At 37.6% G+C, this 20,700-nt stretch overlaps 1 protein-coding gene across 2 annotated transcripts in view; it reads left to right on the forward strand.

Moving 5' to 3' along the window:
- Positions 1 to 11,494: 11,494 nt before the first annotated feature.
- LOC127617825 (CD276 antigen-like) overlaps positions 11,495 to 20,700 on the forward strand; it is a 28,343-nt gene continuing 19,137 nt past the window's right edge. For both annotated transcript variants that reach the window (XM_052089922.1, XM_052089923.1), the window contains exon 1: positions 11,495 to 11,673. In XM_052089922.1, coding sequence (XP_051945882.1) covers positions 11,580 to 11,673 — 94 coding nt within the window. In that variant the 5' untranslated portion in view covers positions 11,495 to 11,579. The remainder of the gene's footprint in view (positions 11,674 to 20,700) is intronic.

Below are 20,700 nucleotides of genomic sequence, written 5' to 3' on the forward strand. Positions count from 1 at the left end.
TACGAAAAGTGCCATACTACAAAGTTTCACTATCATCAGAATAGTATACAAAACAGATTTAAGTGCAACAAGAATTGTAATTTTTATTTTACTTCACAGATGGAGTTGGGAAAGTCATTCCACCAATGTGGTATGATGAAACTTTAAGTCCAGGAAAGTGTTTTGGGGCCTCTTTGTTTTGGTACAAGGCGACATTCCTTAGCCGACCGCATGCTTCTGATTTGAACGTTGCTTTGGATAAATATTTTTAGGCATGCTGGAGCAGACCCAGTGACTGTATGAATGAATGCCAGCATCAGGGCCTTGAATTTAGTACGTGCCTGAACCGGCAGCCAGTGAAGAGAGACAAAGAGTGCTGTAACATCTGCTCTCTTAGGTTCATTAAAGGCCAGACGTGCTGCTGCATTCTTGATCATTTGCAGAGGTCCATCATTTTCATTAAAATTATGATTTATGTTGACAAGCCGGATCTCGCCTCCTCCTTGCCCATCCTTTAACTGTGTTACAGCAAGTAATATTAATTCCCAAGTTGAAGTACCTCAGTAGATGGGTGCAGAGTATATAATATGTATAATTTTATTAATATATAATTAAAATTAAGCATTCGACAAAAATACACCTGTAAAATCTATTGTCGTTTCTCTTTACATCATTATAACTCTCCTAAAATGTACCTCATACATTCCCTTCCAAAGGGACTTTGTTCCCTTCTCAATCAGAGCTTGTGCTTGATAAAGAGTGGGGTGCTGTCATAGCAACCATGTTACGGTACGTTTCCGTTCATCCAATGAATACCGTTTCATTTAGACGAGACTAAAGGAGGACACTCGGTAAACTGCAGCCTTCAAGGGACGTGACCTCCAGAGGACCATCCAAACGAGACAGCAATTGACTGCATTTATACGATAGCCTATGTCGACGTTAGCTAGCTAGCCAGCTTTATCAATAGCTGTTAGCTAAACTCAGAAAAACTTCCCTTTTTCAGAACACTGTATTTTAAAATAATTTTATAAAAATCCAAATAACTTTTATTAAACAAGGTTTTCCATGCTTGTTCAATGAATCATAAACAATTAATGAACATGCACGTGTGGAACGGTCGATAAGACACTGACAGCTTAAAGACGGTAGGCAATTAAGGTCACAGTTAAAAACACTTAGGACACTAAAGAGACCTTACTAATGACTCTGAAAAACACCACAAGAAAGATGCTCAGGGTTCCTGCACATCTGCGTGAATGTGCCATAGGCATGATCAGGGGCGAAAATTTCATCAAAATGTTGGGGGGGACAATAAACATAACAATTCTCATGAGCAATTTTTGAAGGGGACACCAAGGTTTTTTTTGTTGTTGACCTGTTTGCATTTGTATTATTTTATTTCTTAAACAATTATTTTAAGAATATATCATTATATTATTTACAATACACATATTTTAATTGTATTTTAGGGGGGACAACCATCAGATGGGGGAATTTCCACCTATGGGCATGATGCATGGAGGCATGGGGACAGCAGATGTGGCCACAGCAATAAATTGTAATGTCTGTACTGTGAGACGCATAATGCCTCAAACCACAAGACTTTCGTCAGATTGTGGTACCGTTCAGGCACGTGCACACATAGACATCAAAAGGGGCTTGGGCAACTGCCCTTTTTATTCCTGGAGAGAAAGTGCCCTTTTTTCTGGGGTGTTTTTTTTTTTTTTTTTTTGAAAAATAATATATATTCCTGTTTGCACAAAATGCGCACAGCTTCCCTGTCAAGCAAATATATTTATTGAATAGTGTAATATAAATATTGGGTGAGGAGTTCTGAAGCACCCCCCCCACCCGCGTCTCTGCGCAGGGGCGCACATCGGCACATCACACACACACACACACACACACACACACACACACATGTTGTGTTTCCATGTTTTATGGGGACTTTCCATAGACATAATGGTTTTTATACTGTACAAACTTTATATTCTATCCCCTAAACCTAACCCTACCCCTAAACCTAACCCTCACAGAAAACATTCTGCATTTTTACATTTTCAAAAAACATAATTTAGTATGATTTATAAGCTGTTTTCCTCATGGGGACCGACAAAATGTCCCCACAAGGTCAAAAATTTCGGGTTTTATGGGGACATTTGGTCCCCACAAAGTGATAAATACACGCTCACACACACACACACACACACACACACACACACACACACACACACACACACACACACACACACACACACACACACACACACACGAGGCAGCAGCGGCCCCTCCCAGCAGTGTTTTTCTTGGCTTGTGTTGAGGTGAGTGGCGATGAACAAAAGATTAAACTACCAGTACCTCGAATTTACTGCTGATTAGCCAAAGACGAATATAGTTAACCTGTGTCTTGCTAGCATGCATGCCTCATGAGCTAATAGCTAATGTAATAAGTTAGCTACAGTTTAGCTAAGGCAAATATATCATGGCCATACAGTGCTACTGTACTAAATGGGGACCCTACAGGTGAATACAGTGTGTGTGTGTCTAATAACATCATCACAATCGATAAACTGATATGCAAATTAGGCGTCAACTAGATAAAATGCGCATATTTGCATCTAATTGACAGGGCAATGCAGGTAAATAGGATAAACAAAATAATTAAAGCATATCACCACAGAACATCCCCAGTTAATGACTTACATACATCAAGAGTCTTTCCCCCTGAAATTTAGAAATCTAAATGGGTGAATTTAGAAGAAATCTACAGATGCAAACAGATGGAGGATAGTAGGTTTAAAACAAACTCCATCTAAATGTGGATTTTGAAGGTTTTATTTGATGATGATGATACAGTTCTCCCTCAAATGTGAAACTAAGTCCATGTCACCATCAGTTATTGTGTATGTGTGTGTGTGTGTACATGCATAGCAATAATAATATTATATTATGTACATATTATGTATTTGATTAAAGGGGTCATGACATGAGAAACCAAATTTGCCTTGATCTTTTGGTATATAAGAGGTCTTTGTATCATTAAAACGTCCTGCAAGTTTAATATTTTAAGACGTCCTCTCCATTCTAAACGAATCATTTATTTAATCAAGCTCAAAATACAGCTCGTTCTGGATTCATGGTTAGAAGTGACGTGTCGGTTAGAAGTGACGTAACAGCGTTTGCATATGACCGCCTCCAGCACAACATAACTACGCTTATAAGCGCAAGACAACTACGCTCATTTCAGTATCGCCGTGCGCCTCACAAGTGTTCAGTCGATGGACAGCGAGCTCTGACAGAGACTACTTGTGCACAGGAAAATTACGATGCCACACAGATGTGCTGTTCCTGGCTGTGGTCAAACAAAACCTCTGAATAAGCTGCCGAAAGATCCAGACGTCAGGGAAAAATGGATGCAGTTTATTTTTTGCGGACGTCCCAGTCACGGCAGTGTTAACTTAAGCGTTTGTTCTGTACATTTTAAGGATGACTGTTTTGAGAACAAATCTCAATATGATGCTGGCTTTGCCAGAAAACTGTTGCTCAAAGATAAGTCCGTGCCGACTATTCTGGGAACAACGACGACGCAAACTGTAAGTAATCTATTTTAAACTTTAAACTACTTTTTAAAGCGCAATTTCATTCATTATGAATAATCACAGTGTTTTTACTTAGTTTACTTGCATATTGTTCTGGCTGGGGGCGTCAATAATTGATACATAGGCACTGACGTTAGCCAATCATAACAGTGGGCGTTAACACTGAAGTCTTAAATGGAAAACGCCCCCAAAACAGACTGTTTGAATCAGAGGATGAGAAACAGGGTGGGAAAAGGTCATAAATCACTAGATTTTAAAAGTTTTTCTTAAAAAAAAATATATTAATACTATAATTGCACCTAAGGGAACATAATAATACAATAAAAAAAACCATGTCATGACCCCTTTAAAACATTCAGGCAATTCAGTATTCTGATGCTTGGTTGTGTGAAGCTAAAAAGTTATTTTGCTTGTGAAACAAAAAGTATTTAAACAATTAATTTTAATCATGCCTGCAGGAAGCATAATGCCAAAAAAAAAAAGAAAGGATACAGAAAAGGAAGGAGAAGGAGTACCAGGAAACAGTAAAATTAACAAAATAGCAGCAACAGCCCTCTTCAGTTTAGAGTGAATATTTGTGTTGATTTTTGTGAAAGTGTTATGTATTCTGAAAACACCAAAATAATTAAAATTATGTAGTGCCTTGTGCAAAAATAAACAAATTATTAGTAAAACACGCCCCTCTGCTTGATGCAGTTATTTAGGTTATTCTAAATATATACTTGAAACTAGTGCACATTGTGGCATGGTTTCCTTTGCTGCTCTATACACTTAGTGAATACTAAGGAGACCATGGTTTCTGTGTGAATGATTATTTTGTAGACATCTTTTGAAAATGAAACAATTGCGTGAGTGAGGAAGATAAAATTAATTAACTTTTTAAATTAATTTTTTAAAAAGGAAGTCAGAGTTGTGTTAATATATATACTTTTTCGTTTAAAAAAAAGTAAAAAAAATACGTAATTATGAGAAGTGCCCTTTTTTTCACTTGAGCCCCTGCCCCTCAAAATGTCTGTGCACGTCCCTGGTACCGTTCATATTACACAACTGTCTGTCATGTCAATTAAGTCATAGCATTTTAAAATTACACAAGGAATCAGCGAAAGGGGTGAACACATTACAAAACATTTCAATATTGACGAATCCCCGACAACTCTGCCTGGACGCCAAATTACATTTCATAACGGAGCACACCTGAGAAGTGATACGAGATACGAAAACAAATGGATGTTTATATGTTATGCATTTCAGAATATGATGTGTATGTTTTTATCATATATTTTATTGGTTACAATATGAAAAAGTACCTCCTACTGATCTACCCATTTGCTTACCTGACTGTCCAAGAGTATTGGCAATTTCTCTCCAAATCTTCTCTTTCTCCACCCGGTTGTGGGACAGTTCAGATGTAGCATCAAATAGGCACTGGTGCTCTTGTCAATGTTCCACTAATGTTTCCTCCCTTTCTTTGGTCCAATGAGACTTTCTTGAACCGCAGCCATGCTAGTTGATGTTCTGTTGCAGGTACATCAGGACTCCTCCCACTGAAACTTCCCGTGCCCCGTTTCATGCTCTCTCATTGGCTGTAGGTCAACGCTGCAATTGTATTCAGTCAAAACGTATTTCACATTGCGCGATTTGGAATCACAGACAGGTCCGTATCAGGGGCGTTTCTAGGACTTGAGGAGTTTCTGGGCTTAGCCCGGACCCATTTAAGTGGGTGTGGCTTTAGGTGACCCCTATCTATTTTAAATAAACACACTCCCCCCTTATGTTTTTTTTTGCACTCTGGTACCTTCCTTACAATCAAAGTACAGTGTTTTCCACAGGATTTAGTGAGACTATGAGGGGTGGACCTCTGATACTCTAGGGGTCCCGGGGCATGCTCCCCCGTAAGAAAATGTTGTACATTTTAAAGATAAAATACTTCCATCTAGTGCACTTTGAGAGCAAAATAATAGGTTAGTGTTGTGCTCTTGTAAACAATTTTGTGCACTTAAAGCTGCAGTAGGCAACTTTGAAATAAATGTAATTGTGAGAAACAGCGCACCCAATTTATATGATGCTCCTCACCCCCCAGCCAGGGTTTAATTGACAGCTGTTCACAAACAGAGCCAAGGTGACTGGCTAAAATTAGCCCCCATTTCAATTATGCCCTTCACCACCAGCGATGGTTTAAATTACAGCTTTTCTCAGTCAGAGCCAAGGCCTGCCCTGCCAAAAGCAACTGGCTAAACATAGCTTAACTGACACTACCGACCCACAATTTTCTCTCAGAGCTCGAGTCTGTGGTGCTAACTAATCTCTCACAGGGCCTCATTTAACTTATACACCATGTCTCTTCCTCATCTGGGGTTTGACGTCTCTTAAAATATTTTTTGTATGCTCATTCTGAAAAGCAGGGTACAAACTAGGGTTGTCAATTTCAGCTTTTTATCTTTTAACGTTACCTCAGACTGCTAACAATAGCTAGCTAGTGAAGCCGTAAGCAGTGAGACCGTATGCCAATTATCCTAGTAACACTAATTTACGTTAATCATCATGATTGTAACTTCACAGTAATATTATCGGTTTGCTCTTGTACACATATCTTGATATATTGTGTGTGGAGTAGTGTATAAATGCAGTGGATACATTTAATGTTAGTTAACGTTACTTACCTCAAAGATTCTTCTTCTTCTTTGTTACGTTTAATGGTGGGTGGCAACCAGCATTATGGTGCATTACCGCCACCTACTATGTTGGCATGTGGGCCAGAGATTTTCCTTCCCTTGAAGAAACAAAATACCTAAAACTAATAATAGTAATAATACTAATAATATTTCCTGCCCCTAAATTCTATTTATCAGTCCAGTTTCTCTCAAATAACTGAATAACTTCCCTACTTCAATATCAAAAACATTTTTCAGACTTAATTCTTCCTGTTCAAACTTTCTACTTTCCTCCCTTATCACTTCCCGCTCTCGAGAGAATTTTTGACAGTGAAGAATTACATGCTCGACTGACTCCTCTATTTGACAGTGTTCACACACTCCTGAAGGGTGTTTATTTATTAAATGCAAAGTTTTATTAAGCCTAGTATGTCCTACCCTTAGCCTTGTCAAGATGCTCTCCTCTTTATTGTTTCTTCTGGCTATCCTTCCTGTACCCACATCTTGCTGTAATATATAGAGATGTCGCCCTGTGTTTCCTGTATTCCAACTGTTCTGCCACTCCTTAATGATATTTCGTTTGATTATTCCTTTAGCTTCAGACTTATTGAGTGGAACGTACAATACCTCCTCCTGCATCAGAGCCTGGTTTGCTAATGCATCCACATCTTCATTTCCCTTAATCCCTCTGTGTGCTGGAATCCACATAAATATTACCTGCATGTTCATATTTTTAATTCTGTACAATGTTTCATAGATCTCATTTACTATATCTTGCCTGCTGTTAGATGTAAATGACTGCAGTGACATTAATGCAGAGCATGAGTCTGTACATAAAATAACTTTTTTAATTTGTAATTCTTCTACCTTCTGTAATGCTATTACAATTGCCAACATCTCTACTGTATACACTGATAGATGATCTGAAGTCCTTCTTTTACCAGAAACATGCAATGTAGGAATACTAAAACCAAAACCTGCTTTCCCTGTATTAGGATCCTTGGATCCATCTGTATATATTTGAACATATGTTTGATATAGTGTTTGTATTCTATCTTCCACCAGTACTGCAATATTTCCAAATCCTTTTTGACCCTGCATTTTTTCCAGGAAAAATACATCTACTGACACTGGAGGAAACAACCAAGGTGGTGTCACTGATAATGGCACTGTCGGGATATATCCTCCTTGATTTAATGTCATGTCTCCAGCTATTTCCCCACATCTCCATGCAAAGCATCCCCGTTTAGCTCTTTCACTCTCCCAACATGGGAGAAGTATCTTAGTTGTAGGATGTCGATCCCCAGAATGCCCTTGTAAATTTATCCAGTAGTGCATCATTAACTGCTTACGTCTAATGTGCAACGGCAATCCCCCATCTCAACCTGAAGAGCAGCCACAGGAGTTGTTTTCACAGCCCCACAGCATAGTCTTAGAGCTTGAGCTTGCACCACATCCAACTTCTTTAATGCCGCTTTTTGCTGCCGATCCATAAGCAATGCTCCTGTAATCTAATACTGATCTTATCAATGCTATATACACATTTTTACTAGCAACCCTACTTGCCCCCATTCTGACCCTGTTATGCATCTCATCACATTTAGTATCTTTTTACACTTGGTATTTATCCTTCTAATATGTTCATTCCATGTTAACTTATCATCAAACCACATACCCAAAAACCTAAAAACTTTTACTTGCTCTATATCTTGTCCATACATCTTTACCTGAGCCTCAACCCCTCTCTTTCTAGTGAACAATACTGTCTTGGTCTTCCCAATTGCAAACTTAAATCCCCATGCAATTGACCATCTCTCCACCACATTAATTGCCTCTTGTATTTTACCTTTAATATGATTAATGTTCCTTCCCCTTTTCCATAAGGCTCCATCATCAGCAAACAGTGACTGTCCAATATCCCCCTGCACTTGTGAAAAAACATAATTAATCATTATGGAAAAGAGTATAGGGCTAATAACACTACCTTGAGGAGTACCATTCTCTACCATGTATCTTCTTGAAACAGCTGTCCCAATTCTTACTTGTATACTTCTCTCATCCAAGAATCCCTTCATCCAATTATATGTCCTACCTGCTATTCCTATCATTTTTAATTTTATCATTACTCCCTCCTTCCAAACCATATCGTAGGCTTTTTCTACATCAAAGAACACTGCCATTACAGATTCTTTATTAACTTGAGCTTTCCTTATCTCGGTTTCCAAACACATAACAGGATCCATCGTTCCTCTACCCCTCCTAAATCCACTCTGATGAGGTGATAAAATTCCTCTTCTTTCCATATAAAAGGATAATCTTTCTGTAATGATCCTTTCCATTATCTTTCCTACATGTGACGTAAGTGCTATTGGTCTATAAGTCATTGGGCTTGACAAATCTTTCCCTGGTTTCCTGATAGGAATAATTACTGCTTCTTTCCACCCTGCTGGCAATTTCCCTAAATCCCATACTTTATTATAAAACCCCAGCAACTTTGTAGATGCTAAAACACCTAGATGTTCTATCATTACATAACAGATATCATCTTTACCCGGGGATGTTAATCCAGATCCTTTTATTGCCCCTCTCATTTCTTCCATTGTAATTGGCGCATCCATTATACTGTTACTATCCTCCCTTCTTTCAAGTAAATCTCCATATGCTAATCTTGTCATTGTCCTTCCTCTCTTGCCCTCCTCCGTTAAGTTATCGGAAGTATGAATAAGAGTAAGTGCCTTCGCTATCATCTCTGCCTTCTCCTGGTCAGACACTGCTGCTTCCTCCCCCATCTTCAATATTGGATACTTCCATTCCCTTCTAATTCCTTGCATACTCTTAATCATGTTCCACACATCTCCAACAGGTGTTGCTCTACCAATTTTGTTACAGAAAGTCTGCCAGCTTTGCTTTTTTGCTTTTTGTATAATTTTCCTAACCTTTGCTTGTGTTTCTTTATATTTAATCAAATTATGAAAATTATGGGTTCTTCTTAATATTCTGATTGCTTTATTCCTTTCTTTCACTATTTTCCCACATTCATCTGTCCACCAGGGAACTGCCTTTCTTTTCATTTTCCCTTTGCTTTTGGGGATCGATTCTTTGGCAACTTGTAGTATTGTTGTTCTAATACTTTTATCAATCTCTTCTATTTCCTCATTTAGATCTATTTTGTCCATTTCTATCTCACACATATATTTAAATCTTTCCCATTTTGCACTACTAAATATCCACTTCCCCACTAATTCCCTTTGATCCTTATTTGTTTCCAATAAAACACTACACCATACTAGAAAATGATCACTACCTACCGATGAATCTTCAGATAGATCCCACTCACATATTCCCGCTAAATTCCTAGAAACTAAAGTTAAATCTAATGCTGAGATGTTCCCTGTATGCACATCTATTCTAGTCCCTCTCCCATCATTTAAACAAACCATGTTTCTCTCTTCTAGCAATTCTTCTATAACCTCACCATTTGCATCTGTTCTTATTCCTCCCCATAAAGTACTATGTGCATTAAAGTCACCACACACTACCACCTTGTTACCATCCAACCCTACTATTTGTGATATCTGCCCCAACTCTAATTTCCTACAAGGATTATAATAATTTATAATTACACACTCTCCCTCATTCGTCCATATCGCTACACTAACATATTCTTGTTCTCTCACCCCTACCCTCACTTCTCTGAATGAAATATCATTTCCAATAAATGTAGCACATCCTCCCCCTGCTCCATCTTCCCTATCACACCTTACAGAGGCATATCCATCTAACCTGAATTCTAAATTTGGTCTCAACCAAGTTTCCTGTACACAAATAATGTCAGGTTTAATGGGAAGATCATCAATATACTTTTTAAATTCCTGTCCATTGGCCATCAAGCTCCTAGCATTCCATTGTAGCAAGAGAACCATTATTACTATCCAGTCCCTACTTGTTCCTGGCTTGCTTGACTGCTTAGCTCATTCCTCACCTCCTCCCATGTCAGCTCCCTGATATCTAGGTGATGAACTGCTGCTTTTACAATTATTTGTATTCTCTCCATTTTAGATTTAACCTCCATAGTTGCATTTATCACCCCTGCTATGAAAGTGACTAACTTCTTTAGATCAACCGTTACGATCCCCTCTTTTTGCCTGGTCTGGTACTTTTGTATTTTGTGTTTCATCTCTGTTTCTTTCATCACTCTTACTAACCATTTTCACAGCTTCTGCATATGATATCTTATTTTGAATTTTAGCTCGTTGTACTTCCATTTCCCTTCTCATCACCTCACATCCACTGTAAGCCACACTATGACTACCCCCACAATTACAACACTTTGGTTGCTCGTGTTTACAATGACCATACTCATGATCTTCTCCTCTATTGCGGACACTACAATAAGTCCGGTGAATATATATATATATATATATTTATTTATTTATTTAACCGAGCGCATATATACGTGACCTCACCTAATCTTCACACACAATATCAAAGCAGTATACTAAACTTTTACGAAGTGGAGGTGACGTATTTCCTGTTTGAGAGTGGAGCTCCAATCGCCCACTGTCTGCAGCCAGACCCTTCTCCTTCTCGCCGCCGAGAGACGCTGGCTGTCATTGAAAATGAATGACTTCCGGTCGATTTGACGCTCTCGCCACCTCTGGTGTGAACGCACGGTAACTGATCGTCTTTGCAGTGGCAGACCACGTGCAACAACACCTGCACAGGATCGGTACATCGGCATTTGACAGGACATTGTCAAAGAGATTTTAACCCCCATGAAAAATTAATTTTTTAAAACTAATTCCAGGGTAGCCTAATATACAACACAAAACATAATGTTATAAATGTACACTCAATATTTAAAAAAATATATTAGGCCTATATAAAAAATTGCGAGAGGTAGGCTAGTCATATTATATGTTTTGATTTATTTATTTTCATTATTTAATTGCAATTTATTTTGGCAATCAACAAAATCCTTTTTGGCAATCTTGTCAAAAGTCTTTAAAAATCCTATAGCTTCACGTTGTGACAATTTACCCCACATAGTGTCCAGATAGTTAAATGCTAACCTTTTTCCTGATTAATAACAGTGGGAAATGGTTATATATATTTTATTTATATATTTTTGGAGCAAAGACTTTCCGGTATGTAGCTACTTATTCAGAAATAAATTTGCCTTGATAATTGTTGGCTTGAGTAAATGGAGGATTACCGGAATGCAGCCCTCCTTGTGAGAGAGATCCCTTAAATAAGCAAAACCTGCACAGAGTGAAAGTCTAGTGCGTGCTGTTGCATGCGTCTCTATCGTTCTGGAGTAGCGCGTGTTTGATTTTTACGTCGAATAATGTACGTTCATGTTGCTGTTTTCACGGGTGAATGGCGTAAAGACAGAATTATGCTGTTGATTCAACTGTTTTGGATCGTCCCGCATTGTGCAGGTGTGTAAAATATTTTACAAGTGTTTCTGCGTGTGTGAGACATTTAAAATCCGGGCTGAACAATAATTAATTCCAAACTAAACAAAAATCAAGTCCTGTATGTTTGTTTGCTCAGAGTTTGTGCATATCTAGATACAATTTCTCAATTTGGTTCTCAGAAATTTATTTTTAGCATTAGTACAGATGTTTTTGTACTATAGGCTACTTTCGTGCCAACATACCACAGAGCCATTGTGCTATTGAACAAGTAATGAATCAGTGTTTCCCGGGAATAGATTGTTTAGATTTATGTTCATTCTATACTTGCGCTTTGACACTTGCTACTCCTGTACATATTTATCAGTGTAGGTTCATTTTTTTGTTGGCTATAGACACATCGGCTATGGCTCTAAAACAGCTAAAATGAACCCTTATTGCCCAGGAAAATATAACAGGTTAACTTTTTATATGGCAATGGTGTAGTCAAGGTTCTGCCTGGTCTTACCCAAATTAGACCCAAGCCAACCCAGAACTGTTTGTGTGTGGCGCTTCTCTGTTGTTAAAAGTGCAGTATATGTTGAGCCTGCCATTTTATTAGCCGACCTGCTCTACCACAGGTGTGATTATTCCCTTCAGCTGTTCAGATGTCAAATGCACTCTGTGAAGGTTACAGTAGGATATCTCAGAATCTACACAATGTATCACAGTGTTTTTTGGGCTTGTTTTCAATGGGAGAATTTGCTTTTAGTTATCACAGTTTAGTGTAACAGAAATCTCATATTCGGTTTATGTTTCATGAGAGAAATGCGACAATTAAATAGTTCGGTATAGTCGGAGCTGGACAAATTACATTGATCTCTAAGCGCAGCCGGCTGCAGAGACAAGTCCGCAAAGTGCAAAACCGAAACTAAAAAAACATGAAATAACTTCACTGTTACACATTGAAGTGTCACCAAACACTACAATGAAGTTATTGAATATTTTTCCCCAATAAAATCCCCAACATTATGCAAAAGGACATTTCTCCAAACTAAGTGTTGTAGTATAACCAGGAGGAGACCACTGATGTGTGAATGCATTTGGTGACACTTCAATGTGTAACAGTGAAGTTATTGAATATTTTTTTTAGTTTAGGTTTTGCACTTTGCGGACTTGTCTCTCAGCCGGCTGCGCTTAGAGATCAATGTAATTTGTCCAGCTCCGACGGAGGCTTATTTTGATGAAAACGAGGTTGTAGCTCGTTGTCTACATTACTGCGGTTGGAAAGAGGTGTTGTTCGTGTTTTAAGAACGTTTCACTTATGAGTTATTGATCCGGGAAGTTCAAATCTGTGAATATATGTGCAACTTTACCGAACTGAAGTGTTCATAACATCTGTAACTATGCTATGCCAAACAAACAGCTTTTAGTCTGTGAGTAAAACAATACACCTGTTGTATTCTATTCATTCATTAACATTCATCCAGGCAATATCAGTTACAGCCAATATCGGTTACGTATAAATTATGTATATAAATCACTTCGGTCTACAGATGATGAAAAAATCTGCGACTTATATTCCGTGAAAAACGGTATCTATTCATTTAGTGGAATTTACATTTACATTTACATTGATTAATTTGGCAGAACCTTTTATCCAAAGCGACTTACAAAAGAGGAAAACATAAGCGAATCATCTTAAGGAGACAGTGGTACGAAAAGTGCCATACTACAAAGTTTCACTATCATCAGAATAGTATAAGTGCAACAAGAATTACATTTGTTATTTTTTTTTGTGGCTGGTTAAGTGCTTTTGGAAAATATGTGTTTTTAGCCATTTTTTGAAGATAGAGAGTGAGTCAGCTTCACAGATGGAGTTGGGAAGGTCATTCCACCAAGGTGGTATAATGAAACTGAAATTACGGGAAAGTGTTTTAGTGCCTCTTTGTTTTGGTACGACAAGGCAACGTTCCTTAGCCGACCGCATGCTTCTGGCGGGTGTGTAGCTCTGCATAAATGTTTTTAGGTATGCTGGAGCAGACCCAGTGACTGTTTTGTATGCCAGCATCAGGGCCTTGAATTTAGTACGTGCCTGAACCAGCAGCCAGTGGAGAGAGACAAAGAGTGCTGTAACATGTGCTCTCTTAGGCTCATTAAAGACCAGACATGCTGCTGCAATCTGGATCATTTTGAGAGGTCTAATAGCACATGCAGGAAGGCCTGCAATGAGAGCGTTACAGTAGTCCAGTCTAGTTATGACAAGTGACTGAACGAGCAGTTGTGTGGCATGTACAGAGATGAAGGGTCTTATCTTCCTGATATTGTAGAGTGTAAATCTACATGATCTTGCAGTCTTTGAGATGTGGTCTGTGAAATTTAGCTCATCAATAATCTTTCATGGCACGGCACAGTGGATGGGAAACACTGATGTAACATACAAAGAGACAACGTGATTCACCGGCATCATGCTGACAGACGAGGTAGCATAATTAAAATTACACAGTTATGATTGTTTTACTACAAACTTTGAGACTGTATATTATTATATGTATATGACTCTCCGGTGCTGGAACAGGGCTAAAACAAAGTGTGGATGTAGGCCTGACTATGCGAGATTGTAGTTTGAAGTAATCCCTTTTCTTTGCATGATACATTGACTGCATTTATACGATAGCCTATGTCGGCATTAGCTAGCTAGCCAGCTTTATCAGTAGCTGTTAGCTAAATTTGGTGGATGATGACAGTAGCTATTTATAAAATAGACTGTACATTATAAATATGTTGACACAGTTCAGTATTGATGTGATTCCATCACAACTGTCATTTTGATATATCGATGCGTTATTGTTTTATAATAATAGAATGTATATATTTTCCGTATAACCAAGTTAAGTTACACTAATGAATGGATTTTTTTGCATTATCTTGAACATTGTCTAGCATTCATTTCATGAGTTATTGTAGTTTAGCTAAAATGACACAGATCAATCCTTATGGCACTATATTTCACATGCCTTGCAGTTATGTAAGTTTACCTGTCCAAGAACAACCCCAATTCAGGGTCGGTTTTGATCCCCAAAACTGAGCGAAGGTCCCAAAACGATCATGTTTTTGTTGTTGTGTTTTTGGCTTACTCTGTGTTTGTGTAGGAGTCAGTGTTGTCCTGGGAGATTACATTTGTTGGATTACATCTCTAAGATAACTACCAATGTTGCAGACTGATTGTTATCGCTGTTGAATAGTGAAAGAGAAGTAATGGGGCAAAGCTCTCGGAGCGTGCATAAACATCACATCCTTTGTATTTTCCCAGCAAACCCGACCCGCTCCCATTGCATGAAAATAAGTCTACAGGCTTGTAGAGGCAAATTTTGCAAAATAAAATAAATACATTCTTTGCACATCCAATGTGGGTATAGGCATAGATGTTGGATGTATTCCGACACTGACTGTGTTCAACGCCTGTCTTGACTGTTTATTCTGTCTTGTGTGTTTATTCTGTATTCTATCATTAAATAATCACCAAAACGATTTCATTCGTTTTTGCTGATTTGTGCCGCAAAAATTAACGTTTGCGCTGGTTTGGTGTTTGAGATATTAAGCATTCTTTTTTGGGCTGTGTGCTGGTCATTTGTGCTATTAAAGCAAACGTTGTAACTATTTTCCTTCCTTAGATATAGCAAAAATTTATAAATTTATAAAAAAATGATTAATATTCTGAGTGTTTTGCAGTTGGTTTCATATCTCTAGGTCAAACGGTCATTGAGTTTAATGGAATTAGAATATTATAAACATTTACACCACTATATTTATTTGTACACATATAGAACAGAGTCTTGTGTCATGAAAGGGATATTTTAAGAACATTTCATATTTGTTGTGATGTCATAATATCAAATGGTTAAATTGTTTAAATGATTTATAGGGCTAATAAAATTAATTATTATGAATGACCAGCACCGGGTTGGGTCGATTTGAGCGAGATGAGGTGGAGAGTGACGTTACATAGCCCAAAAAAGAATGCTTAATATCTCAAACACCAAACCAGCACAAACGTCAATCTTTGCAGCACAAATCAGCACATCAACACACAAACAAATTAAATAGTTTTGGTCAGAGGCGGCGGCAGCCGATTTTGCCAGGGCTTCAGCCCCGAATGTTTTGAGTGTAGCCCCAAATGTATTTTGAAAAGTTGACTGACAAATATGAAACCGGACAAAAGCCTATGTAAACCTCCGAAATCATAAGTTGCCTTATTTCATTGTGCATTGGCTTTGCACATACTGCATACAGCCTGTAAAAATAGACATGGGCATAATCTAGCCTATAGAATAAGTTCCTTTGCTGTCGGTAGCCTATGGGCGACTCCGTTTCTTCCTCTCTGTTGAATATGCAGCAGGTAGAGGAGGAGCTTGCACAGTTGTTGACATCAACTAACGTTACTTAGTGGCGAGTTAACAGCAGTTAGCAGGAAAGACAGCAAAAATTAAGCAAATGAGGCTTTGGGGATTTTTCCGAAAGAAGTCAGTGGGTAAGAATTCACATTTGTTTTTGTCCTTAAAGTCTAAAGATCATCATCTAGCTGGCTTTCACCCACAGAAGGTTTAACCTCAAGAGGTCCACTACCGACTGCCATTAAATTTTGTAGCCTCCGTGTAGAGATTGACGCATCTTGGTAGCTCCTTGTTAGCGCATCTGCCTCTCACGCCGGAGACTGTGGTTCGAGTCCCATTCGGAGTGTACTTTTCTTGTTTACCAGGTGTTGTTTTCGCTAAGGATAACCAATAAGCATTAGGATAAAATGTATGTGTGACTTGTTTTGTGATATTAGTTTGTAGTAAATATACACTTTGATTTGATTAAATGGTTTTGTAGAGGGTATAAGATGAGCTACAGACTGAGGAGCAGCAGCTGTGCCAGAATCAGGCATGGAAACTGGTAACAATTCATCAGTCACTTTACTTTAGAGAAAGTTAAAAGTGAAACATTGTTTATCCCAATGATCCTAATTTACATTTACATTTATGCATTTAGCAGACGCTTTTATCCAAAGCGACTTACAGTGCATTACAGGGACAATCCCCCTGGAGCAACCTGGAGTTAACTGCCTTGCTCAAGGGCACAATGGTGGTGGCTGTGGGGCTCGAACCAGCATCCTTCTGATCACCAGATTACCAGTTATGTGCTTAGACCACTACACCACCACCAATCTAATGAAAGGATTTTGACAGATGAACATTGAGAATTATACAGTTCGATGCCATGGTGTGTCAATGAACTTAGACTAAAGTCATTCATGTATTGCTTTAATTTAGGATCTTATACATCATTTTGACTATTTATGTCAAAAAATATCAATGATCTATATTCAATATTTTTTTACCTCACTTTATTCACTATAATATAACTCTTTTGTGATGACTTTATGGTAATGTACATGAAATTCAAGAATCATGACAGATCTTAGGGCAATCCCACTGATCTGCTCTTCCCAATACATTTTCTTCAATGGTATTGGTCTATAATTTGAAATATGTAGCACTTGATGAATTAGTTGTCTGAAGATGATTTGCAATAAGTTATGTGCTGTATCTGTTCTTTTGCATCACAGATGATTCAGGGAGGAGAGAGGATGTTGAGGATAGTACTAGAGTGGAAGATTTAGGAACTGTAGAAACAGGCCCAGCCAGAGCAAAACTCAAAGAATTGCTAGTGTGAAAAATAAAATTGTCTGGGCTAAGCCCCGGATGTCTTTCAATGCTGGAAACGCCTCTGGTTTTGGTGATGATTTAATTATATGGGGTGCCAACTTGACAGATGTATGTTTATTCTGTCTTGGCTCTCCCACATTCAAAGGTGTCAGTTATCTTCAAAGTGCAGGGTGGTGCTGCTCATTTTCCACTGCATGGTACAACTCAACTCGAATAGACACTGTTTGCTTTTTGGAGCTTTCCCCCTGTGGATATTTTTTAATACCACCTCGGTCGAAGTTCCAATCGAGCCAAGCCGATAGTAAATATGATGTCACATTTAGTACTTTTACCAAATTTACACCTACAAATGCAATATATTCTATATATATCAAAATTAAATATAACAATTAAAAGATAGAAACCAATAATAACACTGAAATATTTTTTTTAATTGCAAATGTGGTTAACAATATTAATACTGAATGTTTGAAAATAAAGCATTCATTTTGAGTTGGGCAGCAAAATGTACTCATATTAACTACAGAAAAACAGCTAAAGTGATTTAACAACTAATTTATCTAAGACTATGTTAACTCCGTTACATATTATTATTATCCAAAACAATCAATTGTTTTCCTTTCGCCAGACTCTTAATTATTTAAAGGTGCACTCAGTCATTTTTGCCCCTTTAAAAAAAGTTTTACTCCTGAAGTAATTAATTATAATTTTTTTTAAATGTACTTTTTTATATAGAGGTCGGGACCCACATTGATGTGGCACTAAACCGCAGAAAAGTAAAGAGAGTTGAGTCAAACCGGAACATGCAGTGGAAAAGTGCCATTTGTGGAATGATTATGTTTAATTTTTAGCTGTTTGATGTCAGCTGGTAGAACAGAATGCTTTGTGTGCAGATCGGTAGATAACATATTAACTGTTCTCAGGAAATTACTGTTTTCAATGAAACTGAACTGTTACTAGGCCATTCATTTGTCCAGACATCTCCACACTGGCCTGGGAATGCCTCGGGGTCCCCCAGTCAGAGCTGGTTAATGTGGCTCGGGATAGGGAAGTTTGGGGCCCCCTGCTGGAGCAGCTGCCCCCGCGACCAGACTTTGGATAAGCGGTTGAAGATGGATGGATGGATGGATAATTATTATTATTATTTTTGTCTAATTTGAAATATTAGAGTCTATTTTGGGACAATTACTCTTCTGGAGCAGTATTACAGAAACGTGTTTAATTAAGTCTGAGATACAAACAGAAATCACTATTGTCACTAAACAGGTCAGATCCTAAAGTTGCAATATATCAGTAATATGGCCCCAGAAGTTTCCACAGATCTATTTTCAAGAATATGAAGTGATATTTGGGTACCACCACGTTCATTTCCTATATAAATACCTTACTAACAATTACTGGAAAACTTTATGATACTCTGGTTTCTAGAAATGGGGTACCTCCTTCAGTGTATTTTAATGGGATTTTTTCCCAGCCCATTTTATTCTTTGCCAGGAAATAATTGAATATCTAATTACTTAGAAAAGTAATAGTACACCTTTTCTCAATAAGCTCCATGATTTAGGTATATTTAATGTCTGAATCTAGCTGAAATAAAAATAATCTTGAATAATTTTTCATTTCGTATTTGGAGTCTTGGTGAGTCCAGCTATACAACCCACAGTACATCTATCCCTTAATATAAATACTAAAACTACAATAAAAACTAAATGTACTGAAAAACTAAAACTAACAAAGAACTAGGGATGCACCGATACCACTTTTTCTCTTTCGATTCCAATACCGGAAATCTCAGTATCGGCCGACACATCTCAGTATCGGCCGATTATTGCATAATCAGTTTAGAATATCTTGACATTATTGTGTGGAACTAATTGGGAGTACTCTTTAATATGTAAAGAAACACAAACCTCTAACTACACATTATTTCAATATAAATGTATAGCTTAAAGAAAAACTTTATTGTTAACTAGTATACTGGATACAAGCAAAATTAACAGTAATTCCAGTATAAGTCATCAGTTTTTTTTTTTGTTCAAATATTTTTTTAACTTACATCTGGACTTTAAAGGATTCAGATCTCTTTTTTGTTCAATTTAGTTGTAAGACATCAGTCCAGTTTTCATTCACACAGTTATTTTTTTGGAACCCGTTCAACTTAAATATTATTATACATTTTAAACAAATGATAATAGTAATAATAATATATTAGAATGGTAATATATAATATATCGCAATCGTGCACCTTTAATTTTTAAACCCTCACGCTTTTATTTTGACATTCTGAACTCTCCAGGAAGTCCTGTATGTGCCGGTTTTTAGGCAAGTTCACAGTAGATTAATTCGCTTCGTATTCAAATTCTGGTAAAAAAAGAACTAAAGTTCTTAATGCATATTATAAGTGAACCAAATTATTGAACATTTACATCTGAGATGTTGTACATGAGTTGCGCTCGAATATTGCACACCGCGTGAAGGCTAAAAATAGCCACGAGTGGGTGTGTAAACAGAGCAGCACCATTCACTAACACGCTGGAGCTGCACGTGCATTTTATATATTTACTTATTAAACACAGCCTTTTATGATTCACAGAGCCATCGCACATCTTCAAGTGGCTTTGAATAAAATGCACTAGTCATATGAACTGCTTTAATTGTGTTTTTATGGTTCTTTTATGTCATTTTTTGAGCTTGACAGTAACGAACATGACTAACACACAGTACTGGTGGCGGTGTTTCTAATATGAAAAATACATATTTTATCATCTGTACCCCCCAACCAAACTTAAACATCAATGGAGTAAAAATGTAAAGTTAGAGGGAAAAATGCAACCTCTGATTTCCTGACTTCAGTGCAGATCTGAACCTGTGTCTCCCACACTGCCACAAAGGAAGGTAAACACACTGGAGCTGATACAACAATGATGATATGCCGCTTGTTGGCGAGTCATCATAATGTGGCAGATCCTATCAGAACTCTTGGAAAGAACATGCTGAATTGTGATTACGTTGCATAAAAGTCAGGTGCCTGCTCAGACCCACCTCAGCTAGTATCAAAGGCAGTTTCGATGCTTTGCTTTGGTTCTGTGTAAATGAAATTTACAGTATTAGAGCACCCTTGACCTTTGTTGTTGTCGTGAACAGTGTTGGGATAATGCAATAAAAGTAACATGCGTTATGCAATCAGATTACTTTTTCGAGTAATGAGTAAAGTAATGCATTATTTTTGTATTTTTGACCATTAAATCTGAGTTATTATTTTTTATATTATTTATTTATAAGTAACACGTTGCATTTGTACACCTCTCCTTCCCCTTTATTGTGATTAATCAGGAGTAAAAGTATGCAAAATGGGCATGAT

The sequence above is a fragment of the Xyrauchen texanus genome, chromosome 24 (genome assembly GCF_025860055.1).
Source record: "Xyrauchen texanus isolate HMW12.3.18 chromosome 24, RBS_HiC_50CHRs, whole genome shotgun sequence".
Taxonomy (NCBI): Eukaryota; Metazoa; Chordata; class Actinopteri; order Cypriniformes; family Catostomidae; genus Xyrauchen; species Xyrauchen texanus.